Source organism: Lagopus muta, chromosome Z (genome assembly GCF_023343835.1).
Source record: "Lagopus muta isolate bLagMut1 chromosome Z, bLagMut1 primary, whole genome shotgun sequence".
Taxonomy (NCBI): Eukaryota; Metazoa; Chordata; class Aves; order Galliformes; family Phasianidae; genus Lagopus; species Lagopus muta.
The window spans coordinates 74,417,615-74,443,789 of NC_064472.1; the positions used below are offsets into that span (position 1 = coordinate 74,417,615).

The following is a 26,175-nucleotide window of genomic DNA, read 5'->3' on the forward strand; positions in this document are numbered from 1 at the left end:
CATACATTTTTGATTGCACCGTGAGCTGCAAGTTTTGTTATAAGATTCAGCACATCTGATGTTTTGCACTGTTTTTCCCTTCAGTATTTAGACTGCCTCTGGTCTCAGATTCAGAAGTTGAAAAAAGACCGTTGGCAAGAACGACACATTCTGAGGCCCTACCTGGCTTTTGATAGCATTCTTTGTGAAGCACTGCAACATAATCTGCCGCCATTCACTCCTCCACCTCACACTGAAGACTCAGTTTATCCTATGCCAAGGGTTATTTTTAGGATGTTTGACTACACTGATGACCCTGAGGTATGTAACCCCTGCAAGGGGGAGTGAGCTGATTCTGCAGGTAGTGTCATGGTACAATCCAGGTCAAAATGCGATGTCCTTTCTCCCAGCACACTTAGTGGTTTGAAGATTGGCAGTAATTATACTTTGGTGCTGAATAAATTCTCTTATATCTCTAGTAACAGCATTCACAGAGGCAGCATTTCTTTCTTTAGAGATTTTGATCTTTTTTTCTGACTTTTATTGCAGTGTTTAAAAAGTACAGTTTACTTCTCTGTTAAAATGAGATGATGCATATTGTGGGGTAAAAGAAATGTGATTCTTTGGAGTAGGTGGAAGGTCCATCTAGCCCTCACAGACTGCCTCCAGCACTGTTCTGCAGCAGATACATAGATAAAATTGTGTAGGAATGGGAAAGAATGTGTATTGCTTTCCCCTAGTGCCTTTGTAAGTCCCTTTGCTTTAAATTTACTACCTTCAGTTATCGGCCAGTGATTTTTGCAGTCAGTGAGATCATGACTTCGTTCTGTCCGCTCTATTCTGGCCTTTTTTCTCATATCCTCACTCACTCGAGAATGTTTCCAAGCAGCAAGATAGCAGACTGCCTCATTGCTGTACAGATCAAAGAAAGAACTGGGTGCAACATGAACTTGTGATTATTTTCCCTAATTTTGTTCCCTTCTGTAACGAATCCTTGTATTCATTTTGTTTTGAATACAGTCTTGGGTGTGCTTTCTCGGTAGGATACAAGGCAGTTGAGATCTCACCATGTTTGTTAGTTCTGTAAATGGCTAAGAGTAGTAGCACTGCAGTAATCTTTCATGAGTCATCACCTTTTTTTTTTTTCCTTTAACTAGGGCCCTGTCATGCCTGGCAGCCATTCTGTTGAACGATTTGTAATAGAGGAGAACCTTCACTGCATCATCAAATCCCACTGGAAAGAGAGAAAGACTTGGTAGGAAGAGCTTTGCCTTATGGAGCCCAGGCACTTCTTATATAAGAACATGGCATCAGTAGCATCAGGGATATGCAGAACCCTGAACTGGTTAAACAGGAGCTTGAGATTAAACGTTACCTAGAGCATTTGATGAACTTGATTCACTACAGTTATCTGTATTGAAACTGTTACCTGGAATACAGTGGGGCTGTAGTATTCTGATAGTGAAGAGTCCCCGTGATCCCAAGTTTGAAATGCTGTGACCCCTTGGGAAAGGAATTTGTTTATAATAAAGAATATGCTGCAAAAATTGATGCTGGTGCACCTAGCTCTTCATGTTCCCATTAAGCTCTGTGGAGAGTGTGGTCATATGATGCTTCCTAGAATTTTAGAGAAGCTGATTTGTTGAGTTGTGGTGAATCTTTAGTTAGGTCATATATAGCTGGCATTCATCAAAGTGCTTTTGCTGCCTGCTCCTTGTTGCAGTCTTATTTTTGGGGTTATGTGGGAGAGGTAACTGAGCTAGCTCTGAGCAGTCAATAAGTGCCAACTGATTTCTTTTGTTTGAATTTGGAAGCGCCAGGAACCAACCAAGCCATGTTTCTGCCTTTCTGCTTGGGCGCACTCTGATGTGCGTAGTTGATAAGCAGGGTTGTTTGCCATGGGTAATTAACTGTCTGTGTCATACTCCTCTGTGAAAGCCACCAAAGTTGGCATAGTGTAAAAATGGTCAGAACCAATGTTTAATAGTATTCCGTGAAGTTATTTGCTTGCAGTTTTCTGAGTCTCTTGAATCGGGGTTGTTGCAGGCGCTGGAATAATCTGTTATTCCTCTGACAAAGTAAAAGAGGAAAATTTGAAGTTGTAAATTTAACCTGAGGTAAAAATGAAATCAAGAAAATATCAGTTGTTTGTTGTGTAATAATGATAAACAATAACGAACTAGTTAAAAGAGAAACTGTTTGAAGATTAAGAGTTTTTTATATAATCAGTTAGCTTTACAGTGCTTCCAAGTCATTGTGAATGTTTGTTTAGCTTTGGGCTTTTTCCTCTTCATGTGCACATGCCAGAATTGCAGATGTCTCTGAATCTACTCTGCTTAATAGTATAAAATTCAAACAAAGAGGAAGAGAAAATACATTCTTACAGCTCTTGAGTTTGGGCTGTGCTCATGTGCTCTTGTGCTGATTATTTTGTGTTATGTGTAGCAAGGCAGTCTTTGGATGGGATTTTGATTGATGTGTGCTGATTTTTTTTGTGTGACTTCCTGCTGAGAATTAAACATTTCCTATGACTTCGTGAGTCAATCTTTACATTATGTTTGCTGCATTACACTGTGAACTAAATGTGTCTGTGCTTTTGCAGTGCTGCCCAGTTGCTGAGCTATCCAGGAAATAACAAGATACCCTTGAACTATCACATAGTAGAGGTATGCATTTTATAAGTCATCTCTTTTGTGGCTCTTTTTTTGCTAATAAGAAGTCCCAATTAGCTTGATGATAAGTTCAGTTAATGTAGTTTCATTTGGGAGTCAACCAGAGCCATGTTGAATGCAAGCAGTGCCTTTGTTTGGCAAGTTATATGCAATACAATTGTTAATTTTATTCTGTTTGTTGGTACTTTTAACTTGGTGGAGAGAAGGGAAGTGTTGTTGAGTTTTGTTTGTTTTTCAGATTGACTTGTTGTCCTGGTCCTGAAAAGAGCTTGAAATGAAATAGTGGTTTGCTCCCTCCAGGGCACCTTTCATTGTAGACAGCGTATCAGAAAAACAGTACAGATTTTTCTCTTGCTGCCTACTTTCAGGAGTCTGTTTCCAGGATGCAGGGTTGTTTAAAACCTTGTTCATGTCATCTAAAGGCTCTACGAAGAACTAAGTATAAGTAGGAATTTTGTAGTTAATTATAATGATGAATATATCTTACATAGAAGATTGATTTTTATAAGGATGGGATTGAGAATTCCTGCTGGCACCAAAATGACAAATATTCTAAGTGCTTTTGTGTTACTTGTGGTCATGTTGTCCTTTTTGTAGTTTTGATTTCATAAGAGAGAAATCTTCATGCTGGCAGCAATTTTCTGCCTTAACATCAAGGTATCTTCAGTCGCCCTCTGTACCTTCAGGAACTGTGTGTGGCTGGGTGCTTTATGCTCACTTATATTTTACTGTCAGCAGTTGCAGTTCCCATACATAAGTTAAACATCTTGGAAAGTCATTGATTTGAAAACTTGCAGAATGAGAATAAAAAAGGTCTGCATGGATGAAATGTCTGCACAGGAATGCAAGATTGGCGTATGAACTGTATGAATACAACTGTCAGAATTCTCTCTTTTCTGCAATTTCCAGTTCTTCTAGAATTTTAATTTTATTGCCAATGACTGCAAATTTTCAATGAAATTCCAGAGGTTTTAAAGCTTAGCATGCGTTTTACAGACTTCTATAGAGTCTGCTCATTATTGTTCCTTTACAGGTTCTCTCTCAACATTCGGGTTAGTATTATGTTGCTTTCAACAACAGTTCAGCAGAGTTTTCTCTTGACTTCTGTACTACAGCACAGAACAGTAGAAATAATGTGTCTAATGAATACATGAAATTGTTATCTGAGATTCAGAAATCAGCACAGACAGAAGCCAATGTATGCTGCTCAGTACCTTCCCAAAGTGGGCTTATTTTGGAGGGCCATGATGCTCCATGTTGCAGTCTGTCATGTCAAGCATGGAATGCTCCGTGCACAAAACTCTGAAACGTGTCACCTTTATCTCAGCAGTTTCTTATTCATGCTTATGTGGGTAGTACTGGTGGCTGTGAGCAGAGCCACAGCATCACTAGGCTGTTGAACTAGTAGGACCTGTTGCACTTGTAAAGCTTTTGGTATACAACTTGGGCTTGACGAAGTTTATACATTCAGGTTGTCAGTCTTGACCTTTCTTGTCGCTCAGTTGTTTCCACAAAGTATGGTATGACATGAAATGCTTTGCATGAATAATTGGTCATGAGCATGTAATGAATATCAGAACTACCATCTTAATCAGTATCTCAAGTAGATAATGACTGATCATCAATTGCTACTATTTCCTGTCTTGACAGCAGAAGCAATTCTGTACCTAACGTGTTCCCCAGTGCTTTTTTACCATATGTGTCTTAACGGTGTAATTGAATCACAGAATGGCTTGGGTTGGAAGGGACCTTAAAACGAATCAAGTTTCAACCTCCCTGCTGTGCAAGGATTGCCCCCCACCACCTCAGCCTGCCCATGGACCCTTTCTTGCTGGCCCTGAGCACCTCCAGGGATGGGGCAACCACAGCCTCTCTGGGCAGCTGTGCCAGGGCCTCACTGCCTTCTGAGAAACAATTGCCTCATAATTGTATTTGAACTAAATTTCCTGTTTTAGTTTGAATCTGTTCTTCTTGTTCTGTCGCTATCAGACCATGCAGAAGTTCTGTTTCCCTCCTGTTAATAAGCTCGCTTTAAGTACTGGAAGGCTGCATTGAGGCCTCCTTGAAGCCTTCTCTTTTGCAGGCAGACCAAGCCCACCTCCTTAGCCTTTCTTTACAAGACAGTTGCTCTACCCATCTGATCTTCTTGAGCATAGAGGGACAATGCCTTCCCTCATCCTGCTGGCCACCCACCCTGTTTTGATGCAGCCCAGGATACAGTTGGCCTTCTGGTCTGCAAGGACATGCTGCTGCCTATGTCCAGCTTTTTGTCCACCCAAACCCTCACATCCTTCTCTGCAAGGCTGCTCTTGATAAGTTCCTCTCCCAGTCTGTATGCATATCTGGAATTGCCCTGGTCTGGGTGCAACACCTTGCTCTTGGCCTTGTTGAATCTCATTCGGTTCACATGCACACACTTCTCAGCACTGTCAGGTCTCTCTGGATGGCATCCCTTCCTTCTGCTGCATCACCTGCACCGCACAGCATAGTTCCATCTGTAAATTTGCTGAGAGTGCACCCAATCCCACTTTCTAGGTCACTGATCAAGATGTTGGAAAACAATAGAAGTAGGATGGACTCCTGGGGGACACCAGTCACCAGCCTCTACCTGGACATAGACCTGCTGAACACAACCCTCTGGCTGCAAGCATCCAGTCAATTCTTTAACCAGCCTTAAAATCTGTATCTCTAATTTAGAGATAAGGATGTGGTGTGTTGTCGCACCAGAGGAGGTTCAGGTTGCTTATTAAGAAAAATCTTTCCTTAGAAAGGATGGTGAAGCATTGGAACAAACTACCCAGAAGGTGCTGGGTCACCATCCTTGGAGGTTTTTGAGAAACATGTAGATGCAGCATTGAGGGCTGTCATTTAGTAGGCATTGTGGTGATTGATTGATGGTTGGAATTGAGATTTCAGAAGTCTTCTCCAATCGTAATTATTCTATGGACATGCCAAAGGCCTTGCAGAAGTTTAGGTAGATGACATCAGACATCACGTGCCTTTTGTTTGTCCACTGATGCTATCACTCCATCATAGAAGGCTGCCAGATTGGTCAGGCACGGTCAGCCTTGGTGAAGCTGTGTTTGCTGTCTCAGATCATCTCCTTCCTCTTTCAAGCATCTTAATATAGTCTCCAGGAGGATCTGTCCTTTGATCTTACCAGGCACGAAGGTGTGGCTTAGTGGCCTGTAGTTTCCCAGGTCTTCTCTTCTGCCTTTCTTAAAAATAAGAGTGATGTTTCCTTTCCTTCAATACCAGGGACTTTGCCTGACAGCCATGACTTTTCAAATCTGATGGAGAGTGGCGTGGCAGCACATCAGCCAGTTCCTTTAGGACTCTAGATGGATGTTGTTTAGCCCCGTAGACTTGTACAGGTTTCAGTCTCATCCAATGGTTTCAGACTTGCTCTCTGCTTTCATTGGGAGTGATTTTATTCCCTCAACCCCATCTAGAGGTTCAGGAACTTAGGAGATGTGGGAATCGTGACTGCCATCTGAAGTCTGAGACAAGGAACTTGAGTGCTGCAGCCTTCTCTGTGTCTGTTGTTGCCAGTTCTCCTATCTTATTTATCAGTAAGTACATGCTTCTTGGCCAGCCTCTTCTGACCAGCATGCCTGTAGAATCCTTTAATGTTATTTTTCACCTCACTCAACAAGGGATCTGTGCCTTCTGTGCCCTGGCACTGCTGATCCTATCTCTGCATGTCTAGATGGCGTCCTTGTATTCTTCATAGACCATACATCCCTGCTTCCACTGCCTCTGTATTTCCTCCTTATTCCTCAGTTTCTTGTTGAGCCATGCCAGTTTCCTGCCTTGTCTATTTGATTTCTTATGCTGAGGATGGAGAGTTCTTGTGCTCTCAGAAGGGTGTCTTTAAAGAGTTGCCACCTCTGTTGTATTCCTTTGTCTGTAACAACAGCTTTCTGGGGATCCCACCCAATGATTCTCTCAAGCAGATGAAATGTCACTCTCCTGAATGTCAGGGTCCATCTTCCTTAAAATTACAAACTAGGACATGGTTGCTACGGCCCACACTGTCTCCAGACTTAACCTGCTTCATGATTTCAGCTGCATCAGTGAGCACCAGGTCCAGTAATGCTTCACCCCCTGTTGGTCCATCTAGTATCTGGACAATTAAGTCGTCCTCAGTGCACTGCAGGAGTCTCCTGGCTTGCTTACAGCCCACCATGTTGCTTTCCCAGCAGACATCCAGGTGGTTGAAATGCCCTATCAGAATGAAATCCTGTGATCAGGATGCTTCTTGCAGACAAAGCAAGAACTCGTCATTGGCTCCTTGATCAGGGTGCCTGACCACCAGATGTCCCTTACTGGTATGGTCCCCAGAAGCACTCAGCCTCGTCATGGCTGTTTTTCAGAGTCAGCCCTTCACAGTCTGTCCATTTCTTGACATACAGTGCAGCTCCTTCCCCTCCTTCCTTGCCTGTCTTCTAAAAACTTTGCAGCCCTCAGCTGAAGTGTTTCTAGTTATGTGACTTGTCTCACTACATTTCTGTGCTAGCAGTTGAGTTAGCTTTCTAATTGCACCATGGCATCATCTCCTCCTGTTTATTTCTTATGCTGCATGCATTGGTGTAGAGGCACTTCAAGCAGGCTATTGGCCACGTTACCTTGTAAGAGCACTGTGACAATTCTGAGGTTTTCCTTTGCTGCTTCCTAAAATGACAGTGTTTCTCTGTTAGTTAGAAGTACAAACCTTTCCCCCATCAGTTCTTATTTAAAGTTCTGTTAGCCCAGCCGATTTAAATTGTTGCCCCATCCTAGCAGTTGCATCCCATCCAATGTCAGCCTGCCCAATCTCTTGAAGGTGTGTCCAGAACCATAGAACCCGTAACCCTGAGCATGATACCACTCATGCAGCCAGTCACTGAAGGGGTCCTTTCGCTGCATCCTGCACAAGTCCCAGTCTCCAGCCAGGAAAAACAAGGGGAACAGTACCTGTGTTCCTGATATCCTGTATATTCCTGATATTCCTATATCCCAAGGGAGGATCTTGTAATTTTTTGTCATTTCCTTGTGGCTTCCTCATGTAACCTGTCTTGAAAGAGCAGCAGTGGATAGCAGTCCTCCATCTTTATCAGACCCAGAAGCTTTTTCCATGGAAAAGTTCTTCAGCTCCTTATAGTCTTGTTGTGATTCCAAGTCCATCCTCAGTCTGTATCATTTTCTTGTCAGTGTGTTTTCACGTGCTGTTTGTGAAACCTATAAATGGACAATGATTTCTTGAACTAGTAATAGCATTATCTACTGCTTACTCTTTGAAGCTTTAATTCCTCTGTGTTTATTCTGAAGTTTAAAGTTGTCAGTGAGGAAAATTACCAACTGAAATGAATCAAAGGTTCATGATTTTGAACTTGATTGAAATCTAGTTGAGAATGGCATGCAGACTAACCAGAAACTCAAACATGAGTGTTGCACAGTGGTGAATTCTTCATAGCCCTTAAGGATTGACACACTCCTATGAGCACACTTGAAAATAAAATATGAATGCTGTCTGCAGGATTGTTTTTAGTTTTCTTAAAGGGATCCTCAGCCAAGGGGGTACAGGGCATATATTTCTATCAGGTGGAGTGGTGGTTATTATTTTCTGTTGCAGCTTGTGGCTATATTCATTTATTATTTTGTGTAAGAGAAAAGAGTATAGTGTGGAAAAGTACAGTCTAATTTGGATGTAAATCATCTTTCACATTATATGCTTAAGCTTCGCTCAGTGTGTTTAATGTTTACTATTTGATAGAATTAGATCACTTCAGCTTTGTTTTGCCAACATCATTTGGTAACACTGTATTAGAGCAAAATACAGCTGAGTACACTTTCTGAGATGTATCATGTTTAATGCTGGGACTGTGTTGTGTTAGTACAGAACAATGAAGGTGGTTTTAGAATGTTTTAATATGGTGTAGAGTTACCACTGTCTTTGTAAACTTTACCTTTTTCTCCTAGAACTTGAGCGTGACAGAATAATGTTAGCCTATTTGGGTATGTGCTTGTTTAAGGCTGATGTTGCTGTTCTGAAGCTGACTGTGCTCTGATTCTGTGCCTTCCTTTCCTACAGGTAATTTTTGCAGAGTTGTTTCAGCTTCCTTCTCCACCACACATCGAGGTCATGTACACAACTCTGCTGATTGAACTGTGCAAACTTCAGCCTGGTTCTTTACCACAAGTCGTATCCTTTCTTTGCTTCTGGAGAGCATTTTTAAAATGGAGCCTTTATATCACTTCTTCTGTAGGTGAAGAAATAGCAATAAATATTGTCAGTAATCTATTTTACAGCTGCCACATGAAGCTTTGCTTGTAACACTTGCATGAAAGAAAAGCACAGCCCATGTAGCATGGGTCTAGTCTGCTGACTGAGCAAGACTCCTCAGATTTATGAACACTGCTCTGGTACTTCCTTTCACCTTCCAAAGAATTGCTGTTAAAGTATCCTGTTAGGACTGGGTAATGTGTGGCTCCATTGCATATTGAAGGCTGAGAAGGAAAGGAAGGGACAGACTTAATCTGTGCTTTTAGGAACTGTGTGAGCATTGCAGATGATTTTAAATGAACCTGCTCAAGTTCCCATTCAAAGCCTCTCAGTGGAAGCATTCAGAATGTCGGTAATAGACTGTCATCTCAAATAAGAGTAGTTACATGCTGAGAAAGGCGACGTGACCCCAGCTCATTCTGTCTGCTAAATTGCTCCTATTCTATTGCAGTTTCGGATCGGGCTAGTTCATCATTTCACAACAAGCTACAGATTCTTGAGAAAACAGATGCTTATCCAGTGGTAACTTCATTCACAATTTTTTATTATATATCATGATATCACTACACAATCATAAAATTGTAGGGGTTGGAAGGGACCTCTGGAGATCATCTAGTCCAACCTCACTCTAAAGCATGTTTCCTACAGTAGTTTGCAAAGGAAAGCATCCAGGCAGGTTTTGAATGTCTCCAAAGGAGAATCCCCAGTCTCCTGGTCAGCCTGTTCCACAGTAAAGTTGGTTTTCCTCATACAGAACTACACTTGTGTTCCAGTTTGGGCCATTGCCCATTGTCATGTCAGTGGGCACTGCTGAAAAGAGCCTGGCCCCATCTGCTCAACACCCATCCTTCAGCTAGTTACAAGCACTGATAAGATCCCTTCAGACTTCACTCGTCCAAGCTGAACAGTCCCATGTCTCAGCCTTTCCTCACACGGGCAATGCTCTGTGACACCAGTCATCCTCCACAGCACTCTCTCTAGAAGATTTCTTTCTTCTTTTAACTGGAGAGCCCAGAACTGCATGCAGTATTCCAGATGCGACCTCACCAGGGCAGGAAAGGATCACCTCCCTCAAGACTGATAACCATAGTCCTTGTAATGCACCCCAGGGTACCACTGGCCTTCTTGGCCACAAGGGCATATTGTTTGAAAATCATGTAAATGCCAGTGATAAGAGCTTGAATTGTTGCTGGAATTGTGGAGATCTCTGTGTAGAAGGCTTTTAATGTTAATAGGGATGCTGTAAAAACAGCAAAGCCTTTGTTGGGCAAAGCCAGTGTAGACATAGTTTCCTGAGTTTTCAGTGATGATCAAAGGTTGTTTGTACACAAGTATCAAGAGCAGCTTGTTAAGGTACAAGGAAGGGTTACAGAAGTACTTGGTTGTTATCTGTGCCTGCACAGTTCCCTTGCATGAAGAGAATTCTAACTTTCTCTAGGAGCCAGCAGTCTCACAGCAGTAGAAGAAAAACAGTGTTAGAATGGAAAAAAAACTTTTGGGGTCTCGTCTTCCTTTTCTTCCTCAATGGATTTAGTGTGATTTACCTGCTTCTGGAGTAGTCTGAGGGAGCTATCATTTCTTTTCCGTTCTATTCCAAAACTGAATGGAATTGCATTTGATTTATTTAGTGCTTCTCTGTTAACCTTAACAAAAAACTTCAGCTTGCACAAGCCACAGAAATGCTCTACATGCGTTTGGATACAATGAATACAACCTGTGTAGACAGGTAAATGTGTTTTTGAGGGATGGAAAATATTCTTCATTTTTCCTATGCATTGGGCACTAAGGAATCTGTGGAAAGAATAATGCAGAATTATTTTTATAAATTCATAGTGCTCTTCGAAACAATTTTGGAGGGCTCATGATTTGATTAATCTAAATAGAAGTTTGGGGGCTTGTGCCTTTTCTTCCTAAAACACTCCACTGGAGTGCTGATGAGAACTTGCACGCATCCCAGCCTGGTGTAAGTTGCACAGTGTTCTTCTGTCTTGTGCTGTGCATGCTTCTCAGTGGTCTGGGAAGTGAAGTTGTGGCACATGCACCGTCCAGAGGTGGAGGAGAGTGGTGGCCTGATTGCAGGAGAGCTATTAATTACTCATCAAAAATGTAAAGCTGTGTATTCACAGTAAGTTTGTTTTAATTGTTAACTTAGCATGTCGTCTGTATGGAACAACAGAACATGACAGGCTCTCTATTTGTCCAAAATATCTAGTTTCTGATTTTCTGAACCTCGTCTTTTGACCTAAATGTAATGCTGTACTGCCTTTGACGTATAGAATATGCTTACAAGAAAATCTCAAAGGAAAGTTTTTCTGCAGTTTCAGTATTTAATAGAGCTTCTTTTTTCTTCGTATGATGAAGATTCATTAACTGGTTTTCTCACCACTTGAGTAACTTCCAGTTCCGTTGGAGCTGGGAAGATTGGTAAGTTTCTCACATTTTAATATGCAACTCGTATTGCAGAAACCATAAACTTCCAGACTTAGCCCGAAAGTGTCACAGTATACTGGCTGTACTAATTGCTTTCCTCTAACTTTTCAGAGATTTTTTTTTTTAATCTGCTAATCACCATTTAGAGGTGGATTGTCCTGATAATCCTTGTAGTCTCTGTGTTGTCCCTGACTAATTTTGTGATAAATATCAAGCTAGTGTGAGTGTTCCCTAAAGAGAAGTAGAAGCACAATTTCTTTGTTTTGTCTCATATTCTTGGTCAGTTATTGAACGGCTCCCTAACTTTAATGATTTGCCCTTGTGCTCTATGTATCTGTATCCTGTACTCATTCTGTGATGTCACGCTCTGTGCCACCCTAAACCTTTGATTTTCATCTTCATCTGTGAGGTCTTTGAACCAGTTTTCCTCCTGCAAAATCTTAGTACCTGACTTTCCAGCAGAGCTGGCCCCGCTGTCCATTCTTATGCTAAATCTCCAACTCGCATTCCTGGCAGGAGCTCAGTGGTCTCCAACAATGCCTGACCACAGGCTTCCATGGGATTTGTATTCCAGGCACTGTGCTGGCTGCCTGCTGCCTTTCTCATATACTGTATACTGTTGCTCCCTCTCCCACTAAAGCTGGAGTTACATCCTTAATACAGTCCCAACTTCTGTAGGCTGCTACCATATATGCTCTCCATGGCTGATCTGCCCAGCTATCATGGAGGAATGTTCAGTAAGGTATTGTGGCATTACTGAAGTTTGGTGTATTATCCTCACAGAGCTGTATGTTTCTGTTTAGTCTAAGTAGAATGTTGCCTGACCCACTGGAGGTCTTTGTAGAACCAGTTTTTTCCTTGCATGGATGCTCCTTGATGGGAATGCTTGTGTGCTTTTTCTCACAAGCTGCTGTTTTTCACAAATCTTGTAACTATTTGAGATACTTCATAGCACTCTTGAAATGCATTTGAAATCAGCCAGAAACTCAAATTCCTGTGAGGAAGAAATAGACTATAAAATCACACAATGCTTTTTTCGTAGGGAGAAGGAAGGCAGAATAACCATAAGCACAAGTTAATGTAATCTGTTGTGGAAAGGAGAGCTACTTAAATACATCACATAAAGATGACTTTTCAAGATTACTGTTAGCAAGGATATAGTGATGAGCTGTCTCACTGTCTTAAGAATGTGTGTGCTGTAAAAGAGCGTCAGGCAGTCCAGCTGTGCTTAGACCATGATTGTTTTGTATGTATCACACCAAGCCAGAAAGAGACTAAATGACAAATTCTTTCCAACATCATCACCTCTGTTCTCTGATAGGTCAGATTGTCTTACTCAGGACCTTGAAAAGCCCAAACCCAAGTTTGTGAGAGAGGTGTTGGAAAAATGCATGCGGTAAGTGAAATCTGCAGATGGCTGTGCTCTCAGAAGAACGATCTTTGTTTCTGGTTGCTTCCACACTCCTTGCAATTTCTGTCTTACATGTCCTTGTAATTCCATTCTGAGTAAGAGACAAGTCTGTAGTTGGTATGATTTCATTCTGATTTACTTATTGTAGAGCACTACTTCTAGCAGACGAGGAGAAACAGGTGAAGCACACAGTAATGAACTATCTGCTCTAATTATGCTTACATCTGTTTACATAGGGATATTCTTCGCCATGGGCATGGAGAGAAGTAGGGATCAGCCAGTAGTCCTGAGAAATATTTAGATTTCAAAGAAACGGGCAGAGCATATCATTAGTTACTGTGAGAACTAAGAGTGGAATTTTAATTCTCGTGAGTCTCTTTGATGTCAGTAGTCCTTTTTAAAAAAAAAATATACTGAAGTAATCCAAAAGCAGTGTCTCCTACTTTTATTATGTTGCCTACGATGACAGAGGCAGACGGCGGTGGTATGGCAGTAGGGGTTGAACCTTCCTGTCAGTACTGCATTCCATGTTGTGGCCCTGCAACAGATGGCAGTAGAGGGGCAGCCTGGCAAAATGGCGTCTGAGAAGGAAGTGCACATGGAGCAAAGCGTGGCATTGAATTCCTTCGTGGGAAAAAGTGGCACCCACTATTGCTGAGGCTTTCTGAACATGGACACAACAGTGGATATAAGCACAGAGGGGGCGGGTGGTGCATTTCAGCAGTGGTGACAGCAGTAGAGATCACCTCCACTGGTCTTGGTTTTAACAAGCGTGCCATTGCGGGCTCTTGTCCATTGCCAGTGAAAATGCAGAGCTCATGAGGTGACTATGCTGAAAAATTGTTTTTTGTAGGTGAGAATTTGCTCTGTCAAATAGCATTATTGTGCTTTTTGTATCTATTTCTATAAGAAACTACTAGGAGGCATGACTTTTCAGAGCAACCTACCTATCATTTAAAAAAAACAACCAACAGCCCTTGAACAAAAATCCAACAAGAATACACTATCAGAATTCTTGAAATAGAGGGGTAGGAGGTTCAGTAAAATGTTCAGAATCTTAGATCAGTCTGTTACTATCAGACAAGTGTGATAGTAACATGCTGCAAAACTAATTCAAGTTTTCTGTTGTGTTTTTCCATTTCACCAAATTAATCCTTTGTAGGATTGATGGAAGCTGGGAAGTAAAATTGAGAGATATGTAGACATGAAGGCATTTAGTATTTTTTTTTTTTCTCCTTTGACTGGGGCTTAGTGGTTGACTGGACTCTTGCTATTTTCTGGATGGCTTCATAAGCTTTTGCATGAGACATCTACCAGGCAGTCTCTTAATCTTTTCAAAAGCTGAATGGTGTGAGGATGAAGTCCCACTATCAAGATATTCAAGTAGCAAGCATCCATTAATAAGTTACTTAGATCTTACTCGTGAGCACTTTATTCAATGCAACAGTATTTTCTTAACATGTGAAACTTAAATGGCAGGAAACCATTGTAAAGGAATGACTTCAGAATTAATCCATTTCAATTCTACTGCTCTTAAACCTATTTGCAGGCTCTCCTATCATCAGCGGATAATCGATATTGTTCCTGCAAGCTTTTCTGTCCTCAGTCCTGCAAATCCAGTGTGTATCTACAAGTATGGAGATGAAAGCAATAGTAAGTATTAAAGTTCATGAAGAGTCAAAGTGCTTCAAAGCAAGGGAGCATGCCAGTATTCTGAATATGGTAGAACAGCAAAACATTCCACTGGTAATGGAGCACACAGAGACAGCAGAAGACATGAAGATTGAGGGGGGAAAAAGTAACTTCATACAACCAGTAATAAAAGGAGTAATGGACAGTCCTAAATGTGAAGGTTTCTTCATCCAAGGTAAAATACGGGAAAAAAAGAAAGTATTTTAGGAAGTTGAGGGAAGTTATGTGGAGCGTTAAGATAGAAGGGTGATTTCTGGGCCTCGGCTCTGAAGATTGTGCCAAAAGTTTTGAATTTGACATGAGGACAAGGAAACCTACTGAGCAGTTGTAGAATAATGGGCCGTGATGTTGGAACAACTAGTTATGTGCATCTGGGAAGTGTACTTGCTTCTTTGATAGGCAAACTTACATCAAAAGAGATTCAGTTCCTTAATTTTTTTTTTTCCGCTTTGCTGTTGTTTAGGGTCTCTTCCTGGATATACTGTGGCACTCTGTTTAACAATTGCAATTAAAAACAAGGCCAGTAATGATGAAATCTTCAGCATTTTAAAAGATGTGCCTAATCCAAATCAGGATGATGACGATGGTAAGGTATCTTCTGCTAGGTTTTGCAAGGCTCTATTTACTGTATACACTTCAGAGCTGTGTGTGTGCTGGTTAGCCAAATGTTGTGTTCTTCCTTCAAATAGTTGATTTGAAAATATTAGCAAGTGAAAAGATGCACAATTGTTGGGCTTTAGTTGTAAACGCATTATCTGCAGAAGCAGGCTTATTTCTTAACAGAGGTAACACAGTGCTTGAGATGGGTTTTCTTGAGATTATTGACAGAGGCAGTGTGTTGGAATTTAGCATCTCCCTTGCTTTTACCAGCAGAGTTCATTTCACACTGCTTGTTTCACCCTGGTAAAACCAGCACTTTTCCCCTAAGAGCTCCCCTTCTCTCAGACCAGTCCCAGAGCAGATAAAATAGCCTGAATGCTGGCTGATCTCCCATAGAAGATTCTCCTAAGATAGAAACACACAATGGGACTCCGCGTGGCTTCTTTTTTGATCTGTAGACACAGACAGTATTGATTCCTGAAGCCTGCACGTTCTGGGGGGTGAGGAGTGCAGGAGTGAGCATTTCACATTTAAGTAAATGGAAGAAGTGATCCACGCAGCGAGTTCCAGTATTTCCACAGTGTAAGACAGTGCTCCTGTGGAAGCAGAGGACAATTGTAACCTGTTTTTGGCATGCCACGTGTTTCCCAGTTTGCTTAAGCTTCATGCAGCAGTGACTGTTCTCCAACCTGCTTGTCTTCAGGTGCACGGGAGGAGATCTTGCACCATTCACCTCTACTACCCATATTTGTTATGCACACTCATTGGACTTCTCTCCCATATCAGAAAAGGCCATCCTCTGCATCCTAATCATTTTTAGCTTTCCCTGCCCACACCTACTCTCCTTTCTTCATGGTCTACCACGCCTTCATCTTGTTGCATACTTCTGCAGCTTCCTTGGCTGTCCTCTGCTGCTGTCTGAGTGCTGTTATGTTATTCTATAGCAGTTGTGTCTCTGGTAGCTTCTTCACTGACCAAATGCAAGAAATCTTTCTGCGTGTTTTCCTCAAGGCAAACTGGGAGTGTGATTATTTGCAACACGGATAGTGTTTAGTAAAATAAATACTAAATTGTTTGCTAGCACCTTTCTCTGCCTTGCATGGCCTTATTGCCAAAACTTCGCCAGAAGTGAGTTAAAACCATCAGTTATCTCTACAGTTGATACTGTAAGCATTACATATAAAACTTTAAATAATTTGCAGATGAAGGATTTACTTTCAATCCTTTGAAAATAGAAGTCTTCGTTCAGACTCTGCTCCACCTTGCTGCAAAGTCTTTCAGCCACTCCTTCAGCGCCCTGGCAAAGTAAGTGTGACGTGCACTGTTTGAGGGTTGGCAGAGCTGTTTAGTTCTGTAAATGAAACGATGGGGAAAAAAATGATCTGCAAGCTTCAGCAGTGCTTTAGGTACTTCTCAGTGTAGTAGGACTCTGAGAGCCAGTGACACTCATAGTACATATACTGTAGGAACAGAAGTGTTGTAAACGTTAAGTGAAACATATGGATGGATGTAACAGACAGTTACACACTGAGTTTAATACTTTGTGCTTCAGAGATATTACGCATCTGTGACCTAGGAAGGCAGTAGTCAGATGCACTTTAATGAATTACTTTTCTGTTCCTCAGTAGAAGTATGTGGTTGATACAAAACCCTGCACCTGGAAGCCTTTTAGAGGCATGTTTACTATAAACTGCAGGTTGTAACCTGCAGCTAGTAGTGTAAGGGGCAGGCGGAGGTGAGTACACGTCCATGGTGTTTTCACTGCTGCACACCAGCACTGGCAGCCATTAGGTCGTCCTCTGTAGTTCCAAAATGGTGAGTGGTGAATGCTGTGTGTTGTGTGAATGCTATGTATGAGTAAGTTCATTAAAACAGAGGCGTTAGCAGCATTTCCTTCAGAAGGGGCAGATTGGGTGTCTGCAGTTATGGAAACATGTCAAGAAGGTCTAAGGCTCTAAAAGCAGCACATTTTGCCCCAGCTGAGCACAGGAAGCATTTCTGTGTGCCTTGTGCTTCTGGGTATATGAGAAATACAGTCCACCTTGCAGGAGGAGATTCACCACTGAGATTTAAGCTGCTTTTAGGAGTATATCTTTTTTAGCTCAATTGGTTGTATTTTCCTGTTAGTAGTTGTTCAGGAATTGCGGTATAAAGTCCCAAAACTTCCTCTTTTGGGCAATCTAAACCACTTACCTCATATCAGATACCCTTTTGACCTGAGCTCTGCTCCTTCACTAACTAATCTACGTCTATTAAAAGGTTTCACGAAGTCTTCAAAACGCTTGCTGAAAGTGATGAGGGAAAACTCCATGTTTTGAGAGTTGTGTACGAGGTCTGGAAGAACCATCCACAGGTGAGGCACTGCAGTGTCAAGCACCACTTGAGTTTAAACTCTCTGAGGTCACATTAAATAAAGCATTTTAGTTTGCTTTATATCCTTCAAAACCTTCTTGACTTTCGTCTGATATAAAGGAAAGTTCAAATTCTATTTGCCATTATGAAAGGCAATTTAAGGAAGGCTGGAGATAAAATATATACTACATGACCGTTTATTTCTCAGTTACTTGTGGCAGAGCAAAGGCTGTGTCATTCTGGCTCGGGCTCATGCTATGCTGTTCGTCATGCAAGAGAACTTGTTGCTGTTCAGAACTGGAAAATGGTGTTGATGCGTGGAATTGAAATAAGATGTACATCTCTTAACAAAAGCAAAGCCATGTTCTTAGAAATGGGGGAATTTGGTTGGTCTGTAGGCTTTCTCCACTTGCTAGCAAAATGTATGCAGTTATTCCACAGAGATCAGGTTGAAGTTGCTGTTGCATATGAGCAGAGCTGCAGTCAGTAACTGTTCAGAATGGAGCAGTCAGACTGCAGAGGCATGATTGCATTCATTCTTCAATCAGAGGTAATAGCACCCTGGAAGGCCTATGGAAAACACCTCAGCTGTTTAAACAGTTCCATTTCTTCACAGCAGTTGTTTTCTCCCTCAGCTGTCATTCTCCTAAACATAGAAATAAAAATGAGGAGCTCACACTGAATTTGCCCACGTTAATTATGTGTTGCTTACTGATGTGCTTGAGTTACAGGGTACTGTAATAGAAAGGGGAGCACACCTCACATCTACACTGTGAGACATTAAGAAATGGTTCCACTGTGGGCAGGGATAATCCTTGCCTCTGCTGCTAAACCTATGGACTGCTTTCCATGGTTCCTAGAGAAAATTTAGTGCCCAAAAGACAAGTGGCACCTGGTATAGATATCTTTCAAATACAGTTCTAGAAAATATATATATCTCAAAAAGTAGTGTTTTTTTAAAGATATTAAATTTCTTGCCCAAAATACTGACCTTGAAAATGTGATGATTACAGTCTTGACCTACTTTTACTTTAATTGGATCAGAAGAAATTACATTACTGCAGTCTAATGTCCATATCCTTTTCCTCTTCGTTCCTTTGTACTGCGGTATGGCCAAGCTGAGATGGAGGCTTCAAAGTCATACTGAACAGTTCAGTTAGATTTTTATGAATAAATCAAAATTGCATTTTATAAATAAGTGCTGATGTTTTGAAGGCCTCGATCGTGGAACCTGAATTTCCTCTCCTGTAGGTACTGCTGTTGAGACTTCTGCTTCTGCTCAGGTGCTCTCTTGTCTGTGTGTCCACAACATCTCTGGCACACAGGGCACTTGTGGACCCAGTTTCTTTGCAGTTCACCCTCCTCTGTCGTGAATGGGAACGCCTTCTGTTCTGCCTTATGCTATCGGTATTTTGAGGGCTGTGCTGCAGATGGTGATTTTTGGTGGTCGTTAGACTAGTTTAGTGTGGTTGTAGTGGTGCCTTCATGACGAGAAGCTTTAACACCAAGATGAGACGTTTTCCCCAAAATCCTAAGCTTGTTCCTTGGAAGATCAGGGGAAGTAATCAGAGATTCTTCTTGGCATTACAGGAAGACACACGGAGCATAGGATGCTATCCTGGGATGTGAAAGTTGAGTCCTGAGTCTTCTGTATGATTCATTTGGTTATTTTAATTCCCCTTCCTTAAAAGGAGCTTTGTTACACTTCCTTATGTGCCGAAGGGTAGTTGTGAGGATAAATGCTTTGCAGGCTGTGGTTCTTAGATGTTGTGACATTCAAGCACATGAGTAACCAAGATAAGCCTTTTTTTTTTTCTGAACAGCTTGTAACTGCTGTAGTCTGCAGCTCTTCTCCACAGTTGCCTTTTGGACTGCTTGCAAAGCCCCTGGAATCGTGGCACTGCCTGCTGCAAGCACTTCACTACTGATTCTGTCCTAAAATGCAATAGAACCTGCAGGAAAGTGGTTACTGCCAAAACTGAAAATTACTGCGTTTCAAGGAGAGTGTAGGCCAGCAGCTGCTCTGTCTTTATGGCCATGTGAGAGTTATGTATGCTCTGGTTTGAGTACCTTGATGTCATGTACATGGAGTTGTGTCTGTGCTGCTTCACTTTCAGCTCTGATGCTTATAATTATTGTTTTTAAGAGGAAGTTATGCTAATGAAGAACGATCCATTGCTTTCATGAGGAATGGAAGGAACTGTTGGTCAAAATAAGAGTACTTGCTTTATGTAGTCGATGCTGATCCTTAGAGTAGCTTTGGGCTAGACAAACCAGATGTCATTTCTAGACAGCAGTGGTTTTCTAAAGACTTTGAAATCACCCAGTAATACTGCTGTTGAGTTCATCAAACTGTTTCTGGTTTTGTACAGGGCTGGAGTACTACTTATGTTGCCCAAGACCTTATTTTGGTAGAAATGACTGTTTTGTCTTTCACAAAATACAGATGATCGCTGTGCTTGTGGACAAGATGATTCGGACACAAATTGTTGACTGTGCTGCAGTAGCAAACTGGATCTTCTCCTCAGAGCTTGCACATGATTTTACTAGGTAACACATGGGCTTGTCTATGAATTAGTATTTTAAGTGAGCAGTTTACAGCTTAATCTCTGAAAAGTAATGCGAGGAAAGGATATGCTTGACCTTTAGTCTTTTCTACTGAATGCATACTTTATCATTTTTCTGTCTGAGTTGGGATTGTGTTTATATGACAAGAATCCTTCTAGAATGTCGTTTCGCAGTTAGTCTCTGAACACACCAAAGTGGAAGGATGCTGGAAAACCTTCCTAGAAAAAGGCCTTACCTGAGTTGTGTGTTTAGGTTTTACATCTGGGAGATCTTGCATTCCACAATTCGTAAGATGAATAAGCATGTTCTGAAGATTCACAAAGAACTGGAGGACACAAAGGCAAGATTGGCCAGACAACACAAAAGAGTGAGTAGTTTGCTTGGCATTCTTAATTATTTTTTAAGTGAAGTTAGGCAAACCTGCATGCAGTCAAAATGATGCACAGCTGCTTTTGGGGCAGGGCAGAGTAAATGTGCCCACCAGGATGCATGTACCTGTACAAACGTGGTCATTCATGGTAGGAGGACAGCAAAACTGGATATGCATTCTCAATCCGTGTTTCTGAAGGTAGCCATAACCTAAGAATTTAATAAAATCTGTAAGGGAATTAATGTGTCTGTGCTCTGTCCAAGCTTCCTTGCAGAAGTTTCTTTTCCAGTATTAGCATATCTTCCATTTGCGTTCTCATCTGGATTCCATCACCTAATTGGGAGTAAGAACAGGTAAAAACTACGTATTTACAGTAAGTTCTGTTAAAGAGAACTCTCGTGGCTTCCATGCAGAAGTGCACGGAAACAGCTGTTGGCTATCGAAAAGTTGGCTGTTACTGTTCTTCTGATGGAGGCTGCTGGATTCTGACACTGGCACCTGTCGTCTCCTCTTCCAGGTTACTTTTCTGAGCACTTCTGTGTGACCTAAATTACTGTATGGAACAAACTGATGACCAGACCTCTGTTGTATTCTGTTGTCTGAGGTGGGATAGTGAAACGGGGTGAGAGTTTGCCTGTCTGCCAGCTGCTGGCACAGTGCTGTTGGCTGAGTGTAGCGCTTGCTAGTGACAGAAGAAGTCAGTTTGAGAGCTGCAGAGAGTGAGTTTGCTAGTCAAGACTCGGTCTTTGAATGTAATTGCTTGCACAAAGTCTTCAACTTGTTCCAAAAACGGATTGTTTTTTAAGAAGCCCACGCAAGGCACTCGTGCTTTCAGAAACATCTGCGGAGAGTCCACTGCCACCTTGCAGTCTGCCCCTGTGCGTTTATCCCAGACCCTTTGTCTTGTTCCCTTCACTCCAAGCAACAGCTGTTACAGCTGTCTGCATCCTTGATCTACATTGATCAGCAGTTAATAAATGCCAGTAATTATTGAAGGCCTGGCCGCAGTCATTGATCTTACTGTGAGGCAAAGAGCTTCTCTGGCACGCCGAAACAAATACGTCAGTGTTTTTTGTGTCTGTTCTCATCTCTTGCTGCAGCCCTTTATTACTGAATACTTCAAATGAGTATTTTGCCAGGAAGAAGCATTTGTATGCAACAGTGAGTGGTCCTGCAGGCTGGTGCTCTGCTGCATCATCGTTCCTTTTAGAGGAAGTAAACCATCAGATTTTGATGTTCCCAGCATGAAGTGGATTGCCTTACTATGGAGGGAGTCCAAAGCTTCTCTTAGGTTGCACTCAGCATTTTAAGTTCAGGAAACCTTTGTAGATAGGGGCTAAAGGGAGGAAGCGAGGTCCTATAAAAAGAATACACTGAAACTCCCGTTGCTCTGGTCTTTCCATTTTTTGATGCTGGCGTGGAGCTGTTGCTATCTCCTGTTAACTAGTTTCATTTGCTATTTAATGCATAAGGCAAGACAAGTCCCTGCGTTTGTCACAAACTGTATATGCTCCTTTAAGACATATTTGAAGTTTTTAGCTGCTAATTTGGGGGCATTTTTACATGGAAACAATCAGGGAAGCAACATCTATATTTGAACGTAGTGTAATCTATCAGACTGTGTCCTGTATCCTATTTAATCTTGTCTTAAGGCCTTGCTATCTGAGATTGGAGGTTTGGCACTGTGTTCTTGTGGTTATTTTATCTGCTTATTTTGTGAGGGGAGTTACTGCTTTACTCTGGAGGAGTGAGGTGTTTTGGTTTGTAGGCAGTGAGAAAACTACATCTTTTGGCTTTCATCCTAGTAAATATTTAAGTTTCCTGCGGCTACTCTGATATCTTCTTCTCAGGCTGTTCCCATACTGGCTTTTTCTTTTCTCTTCCAAATGGATTTTCTGATTGTACTGAAAGGAGATGCCCTTCAAAATACAAAACTCGACGAGCTAAAAAGCAGTCTCAGTCTCCTTGCAGCTTTATGCCAGGTGGATCCAGAGGACGCTGGCGGTGCCCACGTGTTGCTAGTTAGGCTTGTGTTGTCCCTTGCAGCGAGACAGTGATGATGATGACCGGAGCAGTGACCGGGAGGACGGACCTCTGGAGGAGCAGATAGAGCGCTTGCAGGAGAAGGTTGAGTCAGCACAGAGCGAGCAGAAGAATCTCTTCCTTGTTATATTCCAGGTAATGCTGGGCGAGCTCTCCTCTCTTCAGGCTTTAAAGGTCACTGAATTTACAAGCTTTCACGTCGCTTGTATCTCGGGCATGAGGATATAGGAAAGAGCTGAGGGGCTTGCTGTGGTTTTAGAGTTGATCCTGAGTTGATCCTTTGCCCCACAGCAGGCTGCGGCTGAGCAGATGGGACCTCTTTAGTTTTATGCACACAGGAGCAAAATTCTTCGGCTGTGTGGATTCCTGAATGAAAAAGTAACTTGGTTTTTTTTTTTTTTCTTTTTGGCTGGCAAAATCCAGCGGTTATTTTCATGTTGTTATTTAAATTTTCTGTTCTCTAGATGCACTTACCTGAGGTTAGGAGCTGCCGTTTGATGGCATTGAGTGAATGTATTTTTTTTCTTTCCTCTTGAAGCGCTTCATTATGTTGTTAACTGAGCACTTAGTGCGCTGTGAGACCGGCGGAATTGATGTATTTACGCCGTGGTACAAGAGCTGCATAGAAAGGCTGCAGCAGATCTTCCTGCAGGTGAGTGCCCTCCCTCTGCTCGGCTGGGAGCTGTGGGCAGGAGCTGGTGTGCTGGTGGCTGCTGAGCACAGCAGTTGTAGTCTCTGTTAAACCAGGTAACTGGGTGACAGTGACAGCAATAGAAAATTGCACCTGTGTGAGCAGAAGGTGCGTGGAAAAGTGGGTGACAGCAAGGAGCGGCGCTGTAATCCTCCCGCGGGCTGCAGCTTGGTCTGGTCACAGATGTGGCTGCAGATTGAAGCGCTGCCTTGGGTCCGTTGCAGCACCTCTGAGCCGTCCCTGACTCCTCGCACCCAGCTCAGTGTCTGGGGCTGAAAAGCCCCCCGAAGTGCAGCGCCTGCTGGCACCGTATAGCAGCGTGTGCTTTTCCTTTCCACCAACCCTGCGTCGTGCTTTTCTAGTCAGAGGTGCGCGTGCCGTGGAAATGGGATGTGCGTGGCAACTCCGATGACAGCTTTTCACCAACATAGGTGTCTTTTGTCTGCCAGCATCACCAGATAATCCAGCAGTACATGGTGACCTTCGAGAACCTCCTGTTTACAGCTGAGCTGGATCATCACATACTGGCCGTCTTTCAGCAGTTCTGTGCTCTGCAGGCCTGAGGAGAATTCCTGGGTGAAGTCTTGTTTTCAGGACTGTAACAATTTTTTTTTTTTTTTTTAACTTGACATGGGGATGACAAAAACTTTTTGATTAAAACTGGCTTTCATATGCTCCTACATAAAACAATTCAGTTCTCTAACCAACAGCAGTCTGTAAGCATCCTAAGCCTTACTAGATATAACTCTTAGGGGATTGACATGAAGTAGTGTGAATTCTTCTAATCTGTTCTTATTTTGGTTTGACTCTTGATTTCATGGTAGTATTTTTCTTTCTCCCTTGTTTATATAAAAGTGAAAACTGGGGAAAAATCAATATAGGATTTGTTACCTCTGCCTGGCCCTTAAATCAGAAATTGCAGAAATGTGAAGCAGTTTGTGGTGTTTTCTAAGTGTGAAAGGGAATGCACTTTCTAAGTGAGCAGTGTGATAAAGTCTCTAGTATGGCATAGGAAAAGTGTCTTAATTTGGGGCATGTGAAATAATGCGTTAAGCTTTTAAAGTAGTATAGAGCATACGGATTGAGTATGTTTTTAAAATGTATTGTCTGGTGTCTTATTCCAGTAGCTATAAGCAATCAGTAGAGGAATTTGATGGATAAGCTCTGAAAAATGCAATCCTTTTTACAGTCTGGTCAAAATTATGACCTCTTCTTGGCAGTCGCTTCCACCGATAAATAGGAGCAGCGAGCAACACCTGGAGTGGGACAGATTTTCTGCTTTGGTAACTGCAACCCTGACTGTGTTTTAGGGCTGCCATGCCACCGAACCAGACCTGCAGGCCTGCAGTGCTGCCAGAAATGCTTCTGTTACCCATGGTGGATCAACCAGGTGCCACTGCTTGTCTGGCTTAGCAACAACTGCTCTGTGGTGGCCGTATCTGCTACGGCAACACGCAGCTCCTGTGTCACCTGAAAGCATTTTGATGCTCACTGAAGAGGTTTCTCGCCAGGAGACTCAGACTGGGGAAACACGTAACCTGAAAATAGAGTAGCCTTAGTTTTGAGTTATGCAAATAACATTACTTATAGAAATGCCAAATCAGAGTGGTCTGTGTTATGACGAGCAGTGATGAGTGGCAATGACACTGCCTTAGGTGCTCAGGTCTGTACTGTACAGTATACTTCCAAGCTGTTTATGTTCTCTTTACTTTGTGGGTGAATGTTTAGAGAATTTCATACCCAGTGCTACACAGTTCAAGCTTGAAACCGATGAATTTTAAGTAATTTTGCTCCTGTACAAATTTTTTTTTCCAGTGTTATGCTCCGTAATGCAATTCATCCCAACATTAATAAATTGACCTCCTAATAAAGTGAGGAGAGCAAAGAGGAAAATTTTTTGAGTGTCGACGTAAGCTTGTACGTGGCTTATTGCAGTTGGATGTGTCCTCATAGACTTCAGTTTGTTACTTCTGCTTTCACTGCTTACCCCCTCTGGTTTGACTGAGCCCTCTCTTCTTTAAGGTTTACTGTTATGTGTTATAAATTTGCTTTATGCAGAGAGTTTTGTCAGTCATGCACAGTTCTGCTTCAAATCTTTCTGTTGATGTTCTTGAGCAATTAAATAGTGTTTTTTTAAAAGAAACATTTAGCATTGTAGAAGTTTTAATTGGGGTTTGGCTTTTTTCTTCCACTGTCTCAGATGAGTAAGGAGTTCTGGTGTTAACTAATGATGGGGATCTAAAGGACTGTAAATGTGATTTCTGTAGAAGCGACAATGTGGTTACAACGTGCAAACCTGTAACTTGCTCTGAGCCTCGACAAACAGTGGTGCTGGGGATCCAGTTGCAAATACTTGCACGTGGACAGCATAATCCTATGGCTTAAAACCAAATTTGCACTTTCACTATAAACGGAGTTCCCATGATGGGTTTTGACATCTCAGTAGTCTGTTGGAAGCTTCCCCTCTTTCCAAGTCCAGCAGCACACATCTGTCTTGACTTGGGAAACCGGTTGGTCCATAGGAAGAATGAGATGCTTGTACCAGCAGCTAGCCAGCTTGAGAAACGTGGAACCGCGGAAGCGTGGGGTGGTGAATAGTGTAAAGGTGCTGTAGAAATGTGGTGTGGTTGGAAAAAAATGCACAATTATTAAAGTCAAAAATAAATGAAGGCGAAGCAGGTTACTGCTGTGTTTGTCCTACCTTTGGGGGGAGCTGCTGAAGCAGAGCAGAGCTGCACGGGTGCGAGAAGCAGACGGTCATGGAGCGCTTCTCTTTCCCCTGTGCCACTGCTGGGACGCTGACAGGCACCTTCCATCTGTGTGCTACGGGCATCTAACAAACCCACCCTGCGTGCACAGCCAAGTGATGCACGTGTGGGTGCTGCCTGGTGCCAGGAGCGTGCTCACACAGGTTTTCCCTCTCCTTTGCCCCCACACACGTGCTGCTATGGGGCAGCGGGGGCCCCCGGTGTTTGCTGCAGGCTGACTGTCACAGCCTGCAGGGAGGCAGGTTGTTCAGCCATTGCACAGCACCCTTCCTGCCCCAAAGCTGCAGGGGAGGCCTGGGACCCACAGCACACGTAGCCTGATGGGCCTGCCGTG

At 42.4% G+C, this 26,175-nt stretch overlaps 1 protein-coding gene across 2 annotated transcripts in view; it reads left to right on the forward strand.

Annotated features, from left to right (window-relative positions):
• The window catches only part of NCBP1 (nuclear cap binding protein subunit 1), a 32,756-nt gene extending 6,977 nt beyond the window's left edge, over positions 1-25,779 (forward strand). Inside the window, exons 8-24 of one of the 2 annotated variants that reach the window (XM_048930757.1) lie at positions 85-300; positions 1,137-1,234; positions 2,582-2,645; positions 8,725-8,835; positions 10,578-10,642; positions 11,278-11,340; positions 12,668-12,742; positions 14,307-14,410; positions 14,913-15,035; positions 16,252-16,354; positions 17,309-17,402; positions 19,848-19,951; positions 20,222-20,336; positions 22,386-22,517; positions 22,921-23,034; positions 23,523-23,649; positions 24,263-25,779. In XM_048930757.1, the coding sequence (XP_048786714.1) occupies positions 85-300; positions 1,137-1,234; positions 2,582-2,645; positions 8,725-8,835; positions 10,578-10,642; positions 11,278-11,340; positions 12,668-12,742; positions 14,307-14,410; positions 14,913-15,035; positions 16,252-16,354; positions 17,309-17,402; positions 19,848-19,951; positions 20,222-20,336; positions 22,386-22,517; positions 22,921-23,034; positions 23,523-23,636 (1,695 nt within the window). In that variant the 3' untranslated portion in view covers positions 23,637-23,649; positions 24,263-25,779. Of the gene's footprint in view, positions 1-84; positions 301-1,136; positions 1,235-2,581; positions 2,646-8,724; positions 8,836-10,577; positions 10,643-11,277; positions 11,341-12,667; positions 12,743-14,306; positions 14,411-14,912; positions 15,036-16,251; positions 16,355-17,308; positions 17,403-19,847; positions 19,952-20,221; positions 20,337-22,385; positions 22,518-22,920; positions 23,035-23,522; positions 23,701-24,262 lie in introns of those variants that run through there. The other variant, XM_048930756.1, reaches the window with a different exon arrangement.
• Positions 25,780-26,175: the final 396 nt, after the last annotated feature.